The sequence below is a fragment of the Sinocyclocheilus grahami genome, unplaced genomic scaffold (genome assembly GCF_001515645.1).
Source record: "Sinocyclocheilus grahami isolate Dianchi unplaced genomic scaffold, SAMN03320097.WGS_v1.1 scaffold316.1, whole genome shotgun sequence".
Taxonomy (NCBI): Eukaryota; Metazoa; Chordata; class Actinopteri; order Cypriniformes; family Cyprinidae; genus Sinocyclocheilus; species Sinocyclocheilus grahami.
The window spans coordinates 187,763-202,109 of NW_015505495.1; the positions used below are offsets into that span (position 1 = coordinate 187,763).

The window sequence follows — 14,347 nt, forward strand, 5'->3', positions numbered from 1 at the left end:
TTAGATCTGTGTGGCAGCAGCAATATACAGTAAATAAATCAGTAAATGCACTGCTCTGTCGTCTCGTCTGAGGCTGGGACTCTAAACAGTGTTCTGTGCTCGTCTGTGCAGCCAAACACAGAACAGTTAGCTTGCTTTACTCAAACTTTCTCCATGCCGTTAGAACTAGTACACCGTTGTCGCTTGCGAAAACACAATAACGGCGCCATGGGTGTAAACTTACAGATTAAGAGGCGGTGATATTATAATGAGATCCCTTTGCCACGTCACCAAGCGAGTGAAATCAGACGCACTCGTTTTCTCAGACGCTTGCAGAAAAATGCTTATCAAAACTAAGTTACTGGGTTAATCTTTTTCACGTTTGCTTGGTTGATAGATGCACCGGGGACCTGATTATAGCACTTAACACCTGGAAAAGTCAGATTTTCATGATATGTCACCTTTAATTTAATGTTATTGCATTTGATTATTTTTTAGTGTATTGTACATATTGTAATTTTTTTTTTAGTTTCTTATTTATAATTGTTTATTTATATTTATAGTTTATTTATTATAATTGTAATAGTATGTAGTTATTATTATAAATGATTATGTATAAAAATAGTTATTTTTTGTAATTTATTCTGTAAAACTGCTTGAATCACCAACTTTTATTTGACCTAGAAAATTGGGTTTAATATTCTAAATCTATGAAGGTGCACAAGACTCGTGCACAGTGAGACAATTGGGGTCAAACAGTCAATTACGTCCAAATAAATGAGAAGCGCTGTAAAAGTACAGTATCAGCAACCACAGATCCAGACGGGATGAGATTTCTCACAGGACGGCCTTAATTAGCTAACGTGACTAAAACACAGACAAGTTTGATTCAGGTGGGTTTGAAATCACAAAGTTCATCTTTAAAACATGATTTTACTTACTCAGTGAAAGCTAGAGCTCCTCCAGAGAGGGTTTCAGACATGAATTAGTCCATTTGCTCATTAATACGGATTCGTACAGTAAGAAAAAGCTAAAGGTCAGAAGAACATGCTCTTTCCAGCTCAATGCATTTATGTTCCCAGCGCACATTAAAATAATTGTCCACTAAAAACGATAGGTGCAGTTAAATAAAGTGCACATGCAATTTGTGCAGGATATCATTAGTTAACTGGATCTCAAGAAGGAAAAGGGAATGTGAAGGAAACAGGTTTTAAGTTCATACTTCTGTCAGTCTTGATGATTGATTCGATCCTTCACAGAAAGTGTTATGATATGCATTTAACGTTTGCTTCATAGAGAGGTCAGTGCATTGGGGAACATTGACACAGATCAATGGCCATGAGCACTTTATTTTATTTTATTTATTATTTTGCTGCGGTTTGCTGGTTGTAGGGTATTGGGCACATATGTTTTTTTATTTAATTTTTATTCATTTATGTATTTATTTTTTATTTTGTTATTTATGATTTTAGGGTCTTGGGCACATTTTTTATTTTATTTTATTTTAGTATTTTGCTGTGGTTTGCTAGTTTTAGAGTCTTTGGCACATATGTTTTTATATTTTATTATTATTTATATTTAATTTATTATTATTATTTAAAAAAATGTTTTGCTGTGGTTTGCTGGTTTTAGGGCCTTGGGCACAGTTGTTTTATTTAATTTTTTATTTATTTTAAACATTTTTTTAATTGTGACGAGGTCAGTTTTTGTTTTCAGTATATTTTATTTATTTATTAAATTTTTTTTTATTCTGACGAGGTCAGTTTTTATTTTATTTTCTATTGATTTATTTTCATTCTGACGAGGTCAGTTTTTATTGTATTTTATTTTTTTATTCTTATTTTTTATTGTGACGAGGTCCGTGTCAGGGACTGCCGTTCCCTAATTAGCTTTATTTAGCATTGTGTGCTTTTCTCATTCCAGCTGTTATAATATATTATTATATTACATTATCCGATATAACAGATTTCTTTTTACTCTGGTAAACCGTATTTTCCCGTGGATTGTACATCCTCTGGCTAAATTGGATGAGCGTGAGATTGCGGCGCGGCTCTGATTTATTCATGAGAACTAAGCTAACACGTCGGGTGTCAAAGAAAACAATCTAAAGGTGAAGATTGGACAGCGGCTCAGCTATTGATAGCTGGGGTCTGTTGAGAGACGCGTGCCGCAGCTTTAGATATTAATCTGAGCCACCGCTGAGACTCATTTCACTCAGAAAATGCAGCTGCGTTTAAACGCGTGCCGCTAACAAACACAAGGCTTCGCGGCAAGGAAATCAATTCATTTTGCATGGCGAGCGGTTAATAATGATTGACGGCGACCGACAGACGAAGCCGAAGCGTGTTTGAGCGCGCGACTGCATTATTCATGAAAGGAAACACGTTTATCTGCGGGTGTTTGCAAATCACAGAATCACAGACTGAGCAGAGCATTGTGGGTAATTCCTCCAGACAATCACTGTAGAAACAGACACACATACAGGAAATGATTCCTGTTTGACAGGAAGTGACAGTCGCGGATCAGACTCGGGCGGTCAGACTGGTTTTGCGGTCAGCTCTCACTTGCAGGTAAGATGAGCTCATGACATGTTTTTGTAGCCTCTCTGGCTGCCTTTGTAGGCATCATTTTAAGGGCTCACGATGAGGCTGCTCCACATTATGTATCTGTAGAAATTCCCACAATGCACTGCAGTGAGAAATAAAATCATCCAAGATGGTCCTCAGAGTAAAAATAATGTTGATAAATATACGTGTAATTCATTCAATACTGAAAAGAATAATTAAAATAGTTTTATTACTAATTAAATTAAACTATTTATTATTAAATTGTTTAGTAATTAAATAAAAAAATATATTTATATTATTATTATTATTAAGAAATTGTTATATTTGATTTTAAATAAATAAAACAATATATTATGAAATAATTTGATAATGAAATAATAAATAATAGAAATAGAAATATATTTAAAACATTATTATTATTATTATTATTATTTAATAAAAATGTATTGTTTTATTTAATTTGTAATAAATAAAACAATTTATTTTTAAAAAATGTTTAATAATGAACTAATAAATAATTAAAAAAGTAAATATAATATATTTTAAATATAAATATTATATATATATTATAATAAATATAAACATTATTATTAATATTATTTAATAATAAATTGTTTTATTTAATTTAAAATAAATAAAACAATTTATTATTAAATTATTTAATAACACAAATAAATATAATTTTTTGTTGTGTTTATTTGATTTATTTTTGGGGTATTTTGCCTTTATTACGATTTCCCACTCCTATATTTACTGTAAATATTCATCCATGACATTGAATGTTTTGGCTTTCATCTCTGTTTATGTTCCATAATCAAACATTTTAGCTGAGGAGGTTTCTGAAATTTGGTTGATTTGCTTAATTTGTAATTGAAATCTAAATAAAAATGCTATTACTTGTGTGCTTTTGAGGCAGGTTCTGTTCAGAGTCAGTGTCTTACGCCCCTCTTTCCTCTCTCTCTCTCTCTCTCTCTCTCTCTTGTCAGTACATGGTCAAACATCCCGGCGGAAACTATTAAAAACTATGATTATTATTATTATTTAATAAATGTAATTGTTTGATTTCATAAGAAATAAATTACATAATGTATTATTAAATACATTATCTATTAATTAAATAATACAAATAATAAATATAATATATATTTAAAAAATCTGTTTTATTTTTTATTTTAGTGATTTCACGTTTATGAGAAATGTTGCATTGACAACTAGTTGAAATAAAAAGTTTTTTTTTTTAAACTTCAGTTAATGTTTATTTCAAGTAATGTTTTTATTTTTTTGTTTCAGTTTTAGTTAACTATAATAACCTTGGAGCAGAAATTGCTTTTGCATTCATGCATAGTTTACATTTCTTATTTTGCAAATGCTTTTATCCAAAGCTAAATTTGGAAATCAGTTCGTGCATTCCCTGGGAATCGAACCCATGACCTTATCGTTGCAAGCACCATGATCTACTGTTTGATGCTTCATGTCAGTACTGTTAGTAAACTAGCTAAGCTGGAGGACTGACTGGTTTTAAATGGTTCAAATGCTCCTTGAAATCAATTCAAAAGTCAATGTCTTTGTAGAAAGAGTGAGACGTGATGGAGCGAATGAGGCCAGCGAGCAGAAGTAGCTTATGTAATTCATCACTGTGGATTTACATTAATAAAGTATTTACCCCGTTCGCTCCCTCACTGAGATTCAATCCGATGGAGAATTCATGATAAATCACAAGCTGACAGAAGAGAACGAGAGCGGCTCACCTGAAACAGGAACAGTATCGAGAAAATCATGACAGGCTGCACTTTACACGGGTTTCACAGACTTTAAAGAACATTTCTGACCAGGATTCCTCTGTAGATTCAGGTTTCTGAGGACAGTGAGCTTCAGAGAATCGTTTTATGGTCATTATAATGTCTTATTTCTCATGCATGTAGAGCAGGCAAGCATGATCTGTACTTGGATAACTTGGTTTAGATTAGCTCGCATTGATACTTGTATCATTTTTGGTGAAAAGATAACCCAAAAAGATACAAAAGTAGCATTTTTGAGCAGGCATTGTATCTGTGTTGATTGAGATTGAACTGAAATTGTTCAACTATTAATGTGCAATAAACATAATACAATAAACCCATCAGATGAATCTACACTACAAAAAATGACTTAAATGCTATATATATATATATATATATTTCTCTACCTCAAAACCTTGTACTTTTTATAAAAGCATAATAATATTTATAATAAATATAATATTATAAAAAATATAATAAATACAATTAAAGAAATATAAGTATAATAAAATATAAATATAATAAATAAAATGTATATGTATATAATTTTCAAAAATTTAAATAAAAAATATTATATATAATTTATATAATAAATAAAATTAAAGAAATATAATTATAATAAAATATAAATATAATAAAATATCTTACAATTATATATATATATATTATTATTTTTTTAATTAATAAAATAAAAAAATAAAAATGGATAAATACAACAATTATTATATAATTTTGTATGTATTTTGTATATGCATTGTATATGTATAATTATTATATACACATAATATTTATTTTATATCGCTTTTTGTTTTATATTTTTTGCTTAGATGCTAACGGCATGTTATTCTGCACAATGACAGTGAAGTTAAATCTAATCTAATCTAGAATATATTAAAATCCTTGAAAACAATACTTAAGAAGCAACACTGCGTGAGATATTAACACTTGTTTTCATATTTTATATCTTGAATATATGTGAAGTTTGTCGTGCTGCACTGGCAGATCGTGTATTTTTAGCTCGCACTAAGACAACATACACACGTAATAATAACAGTCTATGAAAAACAAGTCTTAGTATCTAATGCAGCGTTGCTTCACAAGTGAATTTATCTTGTTTTGAGGATTTTTTTATTGTTTTAACTTCACAAACTATGAATATGATTTTGCAGTGTAGTGGCAGGATGAGCATCTTTAGTGTATTAAGCTCATTTGCAGTTGAGCAGTGTTTAATGCATCTTCTGTTCCGTTGTGTTGTTCTTCGTCTGTCTGTTTTTAACACAAGTGTCTTAATGATGTCTGGAGCGCTCGTCTTTAAAAGACAGACTCGCCGCCTCCTCAAGCATCAACTCGTCAGATCCAGAATGGACGCTAAGTGGAGATTAGCTCCCGCAGTCACGAACAAACGCGCCACACAATGGCTGGAGTTTTAATTCCGCCCATTAGCTGGAGCTGATTAATTCGCTCAGATCTGCTCTAATAAAAGCCACTGGACCCTCGGCTGCAGGTTGGATGGGATTAGCATGTGAAAGGCAGCGCTCAGGGCGCTAGCTGCTAATGTAATTACTGGCCAAGCAGCAGAGAGACGGGCCGCGGGCGGCAGACCTCCTGCGCATATGCTGCTCTCGCTCCAGAAATAACACGAGGTCTTCACAGTCCTTGTTACGCTGAGGTTGTACTGTCGATTCGCTCGATGTGTTAGCCAGCTTTAATGAGAATGCTTAAGTGAATTAACTGATAATGACAGCCGGACGCACCTCAGGAGACGAGCTAGCTTTACTACAGCGTCTGCAGCAATCTGACTATCTATCGATCGTTCTGTCTATCTCGCTAATCTTCATTCTATTACAGTTTTTTACGATCGCTATGACAATTTTTTCAGTACTTTTAACAATTTTCCTAAACTCTTAACATAGTTAGCACACCATCCGTCTGTGTAGGCTATACAATTAACACATTTCTTGTTGCTTTGACACAAAATGCATGCAGTTAACACAAATTTAAAATGCTTGAACTTCTTTTAGTTTTAATTCCGCCCATTAGCTGGAGCTGATTAATTCGCTCAGATCTGCTCTAATAAAAGCCACTGGACCCTCGGCTGCAGGTTGGATGGGATTAGCATGTGAAAGGCAGCGCTCAGGGCGCTAGCTGCTAATGTAATTACTGGCCAAGCAGCAGAGAGACGGGCCGCGGGCGGCAGACCTCCTGCGCATATGCTGCTCTCGCTCCAGAAATAACACGAGGTCTTCACAGTCCTTGTTACGCTGAGGTTGTACTGTCGATTCGCTCGATGTGTTAGCCAGCTTTAATGAGAATACTTAAGTGAATTAACTGATAATGACAGCCGGACGCACCTCAGGAGACGAGCTAGCTTTACTACAGCATCTGCAGCAATCTGACTATCTATCGATCGTTCTGTCTATCTCGCTAATCTTCATTCTATTACAGTTTTTTACGATCGCTATGACAATTTTTTCAGTACTTTTAACAATTTTCCTAAACTCTTAACATAGTTAGCACACCATCCGTCTGTGTAGGCTATACAATTAACACATTTCTTGTTGCTTTGACACAAAATGCATGCAGTTAACACAAATTTAAAATGCTTGAACTTCTTTTACGCACAAGCTCAACCAAGACATACACTGTATGTCAGATCAGATAACATCATATTAGTTCCCTTACTAAAAATTGCACATTTTTATGTATCCCTTCCAGGTCAAAACAGACCTGAATGTGTTCTGAGGAATTGTGTATTTCATGTTTATGGTTTTATAAAGCAAGTCAGAGTATTGCTGTAATCACAGAGACGGAGGTGTGGAGGGAGCAGGGCCTTTGAACACATACGGATCATGATCACTGGCCCTTTTGCTTCGTATCTCATCGTTGCGAGATCTTCCCGTGGAAGTAAAGAGCTTCACTCGTGAGACTGGTGTGTGTCAGGAGAGCAGGTGTGGAGCTGATGGGTCATTGATGCGGCACATTAAAAACCAGTCTCTCTGCTCCTCTAAACGAGGAGTCGCTCTGGTTCTCCAGCAGATGTGACAGACTCTCGGCTCATTTAGCAGACATCCTGCTTCATCCAACACAAACTGTGAAGTCAGACACTGAATTTCTCCTTGATGCTGGATTTTTATCCACTGTAGTCCTATAAAATGACAGATAATAGGCCGTTATTGCAAAATTCATTCAGTCAGCAGAAATGATTCATTCGCTCTTTTGTTCAGACAGATGGGCGGTTTTGGGAGGTTGCTGGAGTGTATCTACTGTATGTGGTTGCTATATTGTTTCTGTTTTATTGTAATGGTTTTCTGGGTTGTTTCGTTGTGGTTGCTAGGGTCTTCTGGGTGGTTGCTAGGCTTTTCTGGCTGTTTCTTGGTGTTTTCAGACCTGTACGCATTTTGACCTGAAAGTCTGATTTGTGACAAAACTGCACAAAAAGCTGGTGATCTTTCAAAATAATGTTTGAAGGTGAAGAAGAAGAAATTAAGACGGCCATGAATATCGTAATTTTGCTGGTATTATGTAAAATGCAATAATAATAATAATAGTTATTATTATTATTATTAAATCATATAATTATATTATTTTTAGTGCTGTCAAACGATTAATTGCAATTTATCGCATCCAAAATAAAAGTTTTTTTTCATAATATATGTGTGTACTGTGTATATTTATTATCTTAATATATAAATACACACACATGCATGTATATATTTAAGAAAAATGTGTTTTGTTGTTATATAAAATATTAATATTTATGTATAATATAAATGATATATGAATATATATATATATATACATGTAAATATTTTTAAAATGTATACATGTATGTTTGTGTATTTATATATACATAATAAATATACAGTACACACACATTATGTAAACAAAAACTTTTATTTTGGATGTGATTAATTGCGATTAATCATTTGACAGCACTAATTATTATTAAATACTTTTTTTAAATATACTTTTTACATGTAATTTTTATGATAGTAATTTATTTAATTTTTATAATTTGATAAAATACAAATATTTTAACAACAACATTAATAATAATAATATATTATTATCATTATTACTTTTTTTTTACATACAATATTTAATTATTATTATTAAATATTATATTCTTTATTTTACTGTACTATAGTATTTTTATATTATTGTTATTATTAATACTTGTTGCTGTTGTTTTTTTTACATACAATAGTATTTTCATTATAGTAATTTGTTTAATTTTTATAATTTAATAAAACACAAAATTGTTAACAACAACAGCAGCAACAACAATGATAATAATAATAACATTATTATTATTATTTTTTCTCCCACCTGTTTTATCATCCAGCAGGTGAAAACTGTGCATCCGATCACTTAGTGACGTAACTAGTCATGATGCATGAGAGAGCCGAGGCTCATAATCAGACACCAATATGAGCTCATATGTTCATGTGGAATTATTAATGAAGTCTTACGATGGATCATCGTTCAGATATGGAGAGATATGGCTGTACACATGATAAATTACACTCGTTCTCACAGCGATAGTGTTTTCCCAGAATGAACTGTCTGAACGCCCTCGAATGCTCTGTAGTTATTAATATTCGTCACAGCAATGAAATCACATCCGGCCTTCAGACTGGATCTTTATTTCAAGGCTGTAATGAAGGCAGGAGCTCTGTTTAAAACAGCTTCGTTAGGATCCTTGTCCACATAAAGAACTGAAGACTAAGTGTCCGGGAAACTGTAACCGTGTTCCTGCAGCTCAGTGTTGCTCAGCGGTGTCCGTATTCCAGACGGATATTGATCTTCTTTCATCCTGCAGATTCGTCCCACGGCGTTCAGCTGACCCTGCTTTTGTCCTGTTATCTCTCTTCATCTTTGTCTCAGTCCTGTCGATTATTCCAGGTGACCGTGTTGGGTTTTATGGATCTATTTGCTGTCAACATCTGTCAGAGTCGACTTACAACAATAGGGCTGGGTTATTGAACTACAAATGGGTTTAATTTGATTAATTAACATTGCCCAATATATACAGTACAGGAGTTATATTTAATAAATGTTGTGTATCAGTATTTCTGTCAGAGTGAATGATTTATATTTCCTTTGATAATTGATGAACATTGCTCAACATTCGAAAATTCCGAAACGAGACTGAATTTGTTACAATGTTGCATTTTCTTCTTAGTTCAGTTCGCTTTCACAAGAAGGCAACGTTGCAAAGCGTGCCAAACTTGTGAGGTTTTACGAGCGTGTGTGTACGCCTCAGATGTGTTTGTGCATCGGTTGTCCGTCTATCAGATGCTGCTCTTCATCAATACTCCACACGGAGAGCGTGACGCTCGGATTGATCTGATGATACTGAAGCTGCTGAACGCACTGAGATGATATCGAACTGCATAAAAGCACAGGATACACTATCGCTCAGAAGTTTGGGATCAGAACGATTTTTAATGAGTTTCTTCTGCTCATCAAGGCTGCATTTATTTGATCAAAAATACAGGAAAAAAATTTAATGTTGTGAAATATTATTATGATGTAAAATAAAATTTTTTTATTTTAATATACATTAAAATTTAATGTATTTCTGTGATGCGCAGCTGTATTTTCAGCATCATTACTCCAGTCTTCAGTGTCACATGATCTTCAGAAATCAGTCTAATATGCTGATTTATTATAAGCGCTGGAAACTGTTGCTGCTTCATATTGTTTTGGAAGCTGTGATACTTTTTTCAGGATTCTTTGATGAATAAAAAGTTAAAAAGAAGAGTATTTATTTAAAATAGAATCTTTTCTATTTTGATCGATCTTCCCACCCCTATCCGGAATGCTGAATCCCTGACAATTTTCAAGCGATAGCTGAAAACTCATCTCTTTCGAAGCTACTTGACTTCATCATAAAAAAAAAAAAGTCTCTCTCTTTATTTATTCCTTCTCTTTCTAGCTTGTACTTATTTGAACAATGTCTAAGAACTTGGTATTACAACCACTTCTTGTGTCTGTTTGCCTCTTTAAGAAGAATCGCTTTATGTATCCCCCAATTGTAAGTCGCTTTGGATAAAAGCGTCTGCTAAATGACTAAATGTAAATGTAAATATGAGGAAGATGGGAATAAATAACACATTTACTGGATCCTATTCAGCTCGACTGACGCGTGTGATGTGATGGATGCGGTTGATTTGGGTTTTAAATGATATATTGCTTCGCAGTTGTGTTTTGTGATCTTCCCACCCCTATCCGGAATGCTGAATCCCTGACAATTTTCAAGCGACAGCTGAAAACTCATCTCTTTCGAAGCTACTTGACTTCATCATAAAAAAATTTTAAAAACAGTTTCTCTCTCTTTATTTATTCCTTCTCTGTCTAGCTTGTACTTATTTGAACAATGTCTAAGAACTTGGTATTACAACCACTTCTTGTGTCTGTTTGCCTCTTTAAGAAGAATCGCTTTATGTATCCCCCAATTGTAAGTCGCTTTGGATAAAAGCGTCTGCTAAATGACTAAATGTAAATGTAAATATGAGGAAGATAGGAATAAATAACACATTTTCTGGATCCTATTCAGCTCGACTGACGCGTGTGATGTGATGGATCCGGTTGATTTGGGTTTTAAATGATATATTGCTTCGCAGTTGTGTTTTATGTGTGATTGGTGATTCTTACTAGGGCTGTGCGATAACTCATTAAATAATGCGATATTCGATATGCGATACGATAATGCTTAAAGTGCCACATGCTCAGATGAAACAGTTTTACTCAGAGTCAGTTCTGTGCACTTCTATAGCTATCTTGTGTCATATATACATATATATATATGGTTATTTGTATGTATGCACCAATAGCTCCTGTAAAACCACAACAAATTCCTTGTGTTTGCGCACACTTAAGCGGTGAATAAAGCTCATTCTGATTCTGATTCTAATAAGAAAGCACCCCTACAACAACTTCTGAAAGTGAACGGTAGTGTTTTACTCGAGCATTACATAAAAATGTCATTTTAACATTAGTGTAATCATTTTAACACGAGTTTAGGAACTGAATAATAAAAAGGAAAAATAAACCACTGCTTAGTATTTACTCTTTGAATTAAATATGCACTGATTCTTATTTAAGCTACAAAAGTTATTTAGGTGAGAGCAGCGAGTGATTTTCTCTTTGTCTTTTGTTCATGGCCCCAAATATTGCAAGCTGTAGCGATACGCGTATTGCGATAATTTCGATATATTGCACAGCCCTAATTCTTACCCATGAATCTGTGTTTCCGCAGCTGTTCCTGTTCCAGTTACTGAGGGGTTTGTCTTACACCCATCAGCGCTACATCCTTCACCGGGACCTGAAACCACAGAACCTGCTCATCAGCGACACCGGAGAACTCAAACTGGCCGACTTCGGTGAGAAACCCGCTGCTGAACATTGGTCACATTGGGTCTCGTTAACTAACAACTACACGGATCATTCACAGGATAAACACTTTTTAATTACATATGCTTACCAATTTAAATATGAATAGTTTGTTTAAAACTAACTCTGACAGATATATTGATAAACTATACTGATAAAAAATTTATAAATATTTAAATATGATTACTTATTTTTGTAAATATTAATATTAAAATTTTTCTTTTGCAACTTAATATTTTTTCAGCCATTGGGAGGCAATAATTACATTTATTTTATTTATTTGTATTAATTTATATTATTTATGTCATCGCCCAATATATACTATTACGTTTATTAAATATGACTGTGTGTGTATATATTTATTTTTATTTTTTGTGTGTGTTTATATTGTAAATGAATATTTATTTCAGAGTAAACTATTTATATTTGAGTTGATAAATGAAATAGATAAATATTAATGTTTAAAAAATAAAATTTAAATATGAATCAGATTTAAATATTTATTTATTTTAGATTGTTTATAATTTTTTATCAAAGTTATATATAAATATTTTAGCAAAAAAATTGCTAAACAAATAAATAATTATACGTATATACATATATATATATATTACATATATATATATATATATATATATATGTATATACACACACAGACATACACACACACACACACACACACACACCAAAATCTCTCCCATTGGTTGTTTTTAACCACATTTCAGACTGAGGCTTTTCAAGTAATTTGGTTGTAATTAGGGATATAGCTTTAAAAAAAGTTTCAGTTTTCAGCCTTTAGAATATTTAATACATATCTGAATATTTATGTATTTGCTCTGAAATAGCTTACAATTATGTTTTTGTTGTTCAGTCATTAATGTCAAGAAACGTAAACTCAATTCAAGTAGGAAAATACAGTAATAATCTAGTGAAAATAAGCAAGGCATGTAGTAATCGTCATTAAAACATCTGGCTGTGTTGTTATGGTGTTTGGTTTTGGGCTTCCTGCTCTTCCTCGAGTCATTGAATTGTTCATATCGATCATTTAGATGTGGCTGTTTTGACTGAAAGATTCACTCCTACAGATACTGAACAAGCACTGGCGCTTTGGTCTTTATTTCAGCAGCAGTTTGGTTCTGTCGTGCCAGTGTGTGTGTGTGCGTGTGTGTGTGCGTGTGTGTGTGTGTGCGTGTGTGTGTGTGTGTGTCTGTGTGTGTGCGTGTGTGTGTGTGTGTGTGTCGTATCACCATATGTCCAGTCTGCTGTCACAAGGGCATTATGGGTAGACACAGACACACATCACTGCTTTCAGTGCTTTCCAGAGGCACTTGAGAGCGAACAGGCCTGTTGTGAGTCTGGATCAGCAGCTAAACACACGAGACTCACGTGTTTCACCAGCAGCTGAAGAGCCATTAGTGAGAGGAGAACGAGCCGGAACGGATGGACACAAGTGACCCGTTACTGATAGTTAAACTGGTTATAGTTCAGTTCACCTTTAGCTGGCTGTTTACTGAAATCACAACAAAAGACAGTGTTGTCCACCTGCTCCCATAAAGTATTGTGTCTGCTCTCTCTGCTTTTAATATTTATCAATAAACTTAAAATATATTATTTTAAAAATTATATATACAGTGGGTACGGAAAGTATTCAGACCCCCTTAAATTTTTCACTCTTTGTTATATTGCAGCCATTTGCTAAAATCATTTAAGTTAATTTTTTTTCCTCATTAATGTACACACAGCACCCCATATTGACAGAAAAACACAGAATTGTTGACATTTTTTCAGATTTATTAAAAAAGAAAAACTGAAATATCAGATGGTCCTAAGTATTCAGCCCCTTTGCTCAGTATTTAGTAGAAGCACCCTTTTGATCTAATACAGCCATGAGTCTTTTTGAGAAAGATGCAACAAGTTTTTCACACCTGGATTTGGGGATCCTCTGCCATTCCTCCTTGCAGATCCTCTCCAGTTCTGTCAGGTTGGATGGTAAACGTTGGTGGACAGCCATTTTTAGAGACATACCTCTCTCACCAAGGCTCTTCTCCCCCGATAGCTCAGTTTGGCCAGACGGCCAGCTCTAGGAAGGGTTCTGGTCACCCCAAACGTCTTCCATTTAAGGAATAGAGGCCACTGTGCTCTTGGGAACCTTAAGTGCAGCAGAAATGTTTTTGTAACCTTGGCCAGATCTGTGCCTTGCCACAATTCTGTCTCTGAGCTCTTCAGGCAGTTCCTTTGACCTCATGATTCTCATTTGCTCTGACATGCACTGTGAGCTGTAAGGTCTTATATAGACAGGTGTGTGGCTTTCCTAATCAAGTCCAATCAGTATAATCAAACACAGCTGGACTCAAATGAAGGTGTAGAACCATCTCAAGGATGAGCAGAAGAAATGGACAGCACCTGAGTTAAATATATGAGTGCCACAGCAAAGGGTCTGAATACTTAGGAACATGTGATATTTCAGTTTTTCTTTTTAAATAAATCTGCAAAAATGTCAACAATTCCGTGTTTTTCTGTCAATATGGGGTGCTGTGTGTACATTAATGAGGAAAAAAAAAATAACTTAAATGATTTTAGCAAAAGGCTGCAATATAACAAAGAGTAAAAAATTTAAGGGGGTCT

At 33.9% G+C, this 14,347-nt stretch overlaps 1 protein-coding gene across 1 annotated transcript in view; it reads left to right on the forward strand.

Annotated features, from left to right (window-relative positions):
* Nucleotides 1-14,347, forward strand: part of LOC107601958 (cyclin-dependent kinase 14-like) — a 131,449-nt gene that overhangs the window by 14,704 nt on the left and 102,398 nt on the right. The window contains exon 5 of the mRNA XM_016294330.1: nt 11,589-11,712. Coding sequence (XP_016149816.1) covers nt 11,589-11,712 — 124 coding nt within the window. The remainder of the gene's footprint in view (nt 1-11,588; nt 11,713-14,347) is intronic.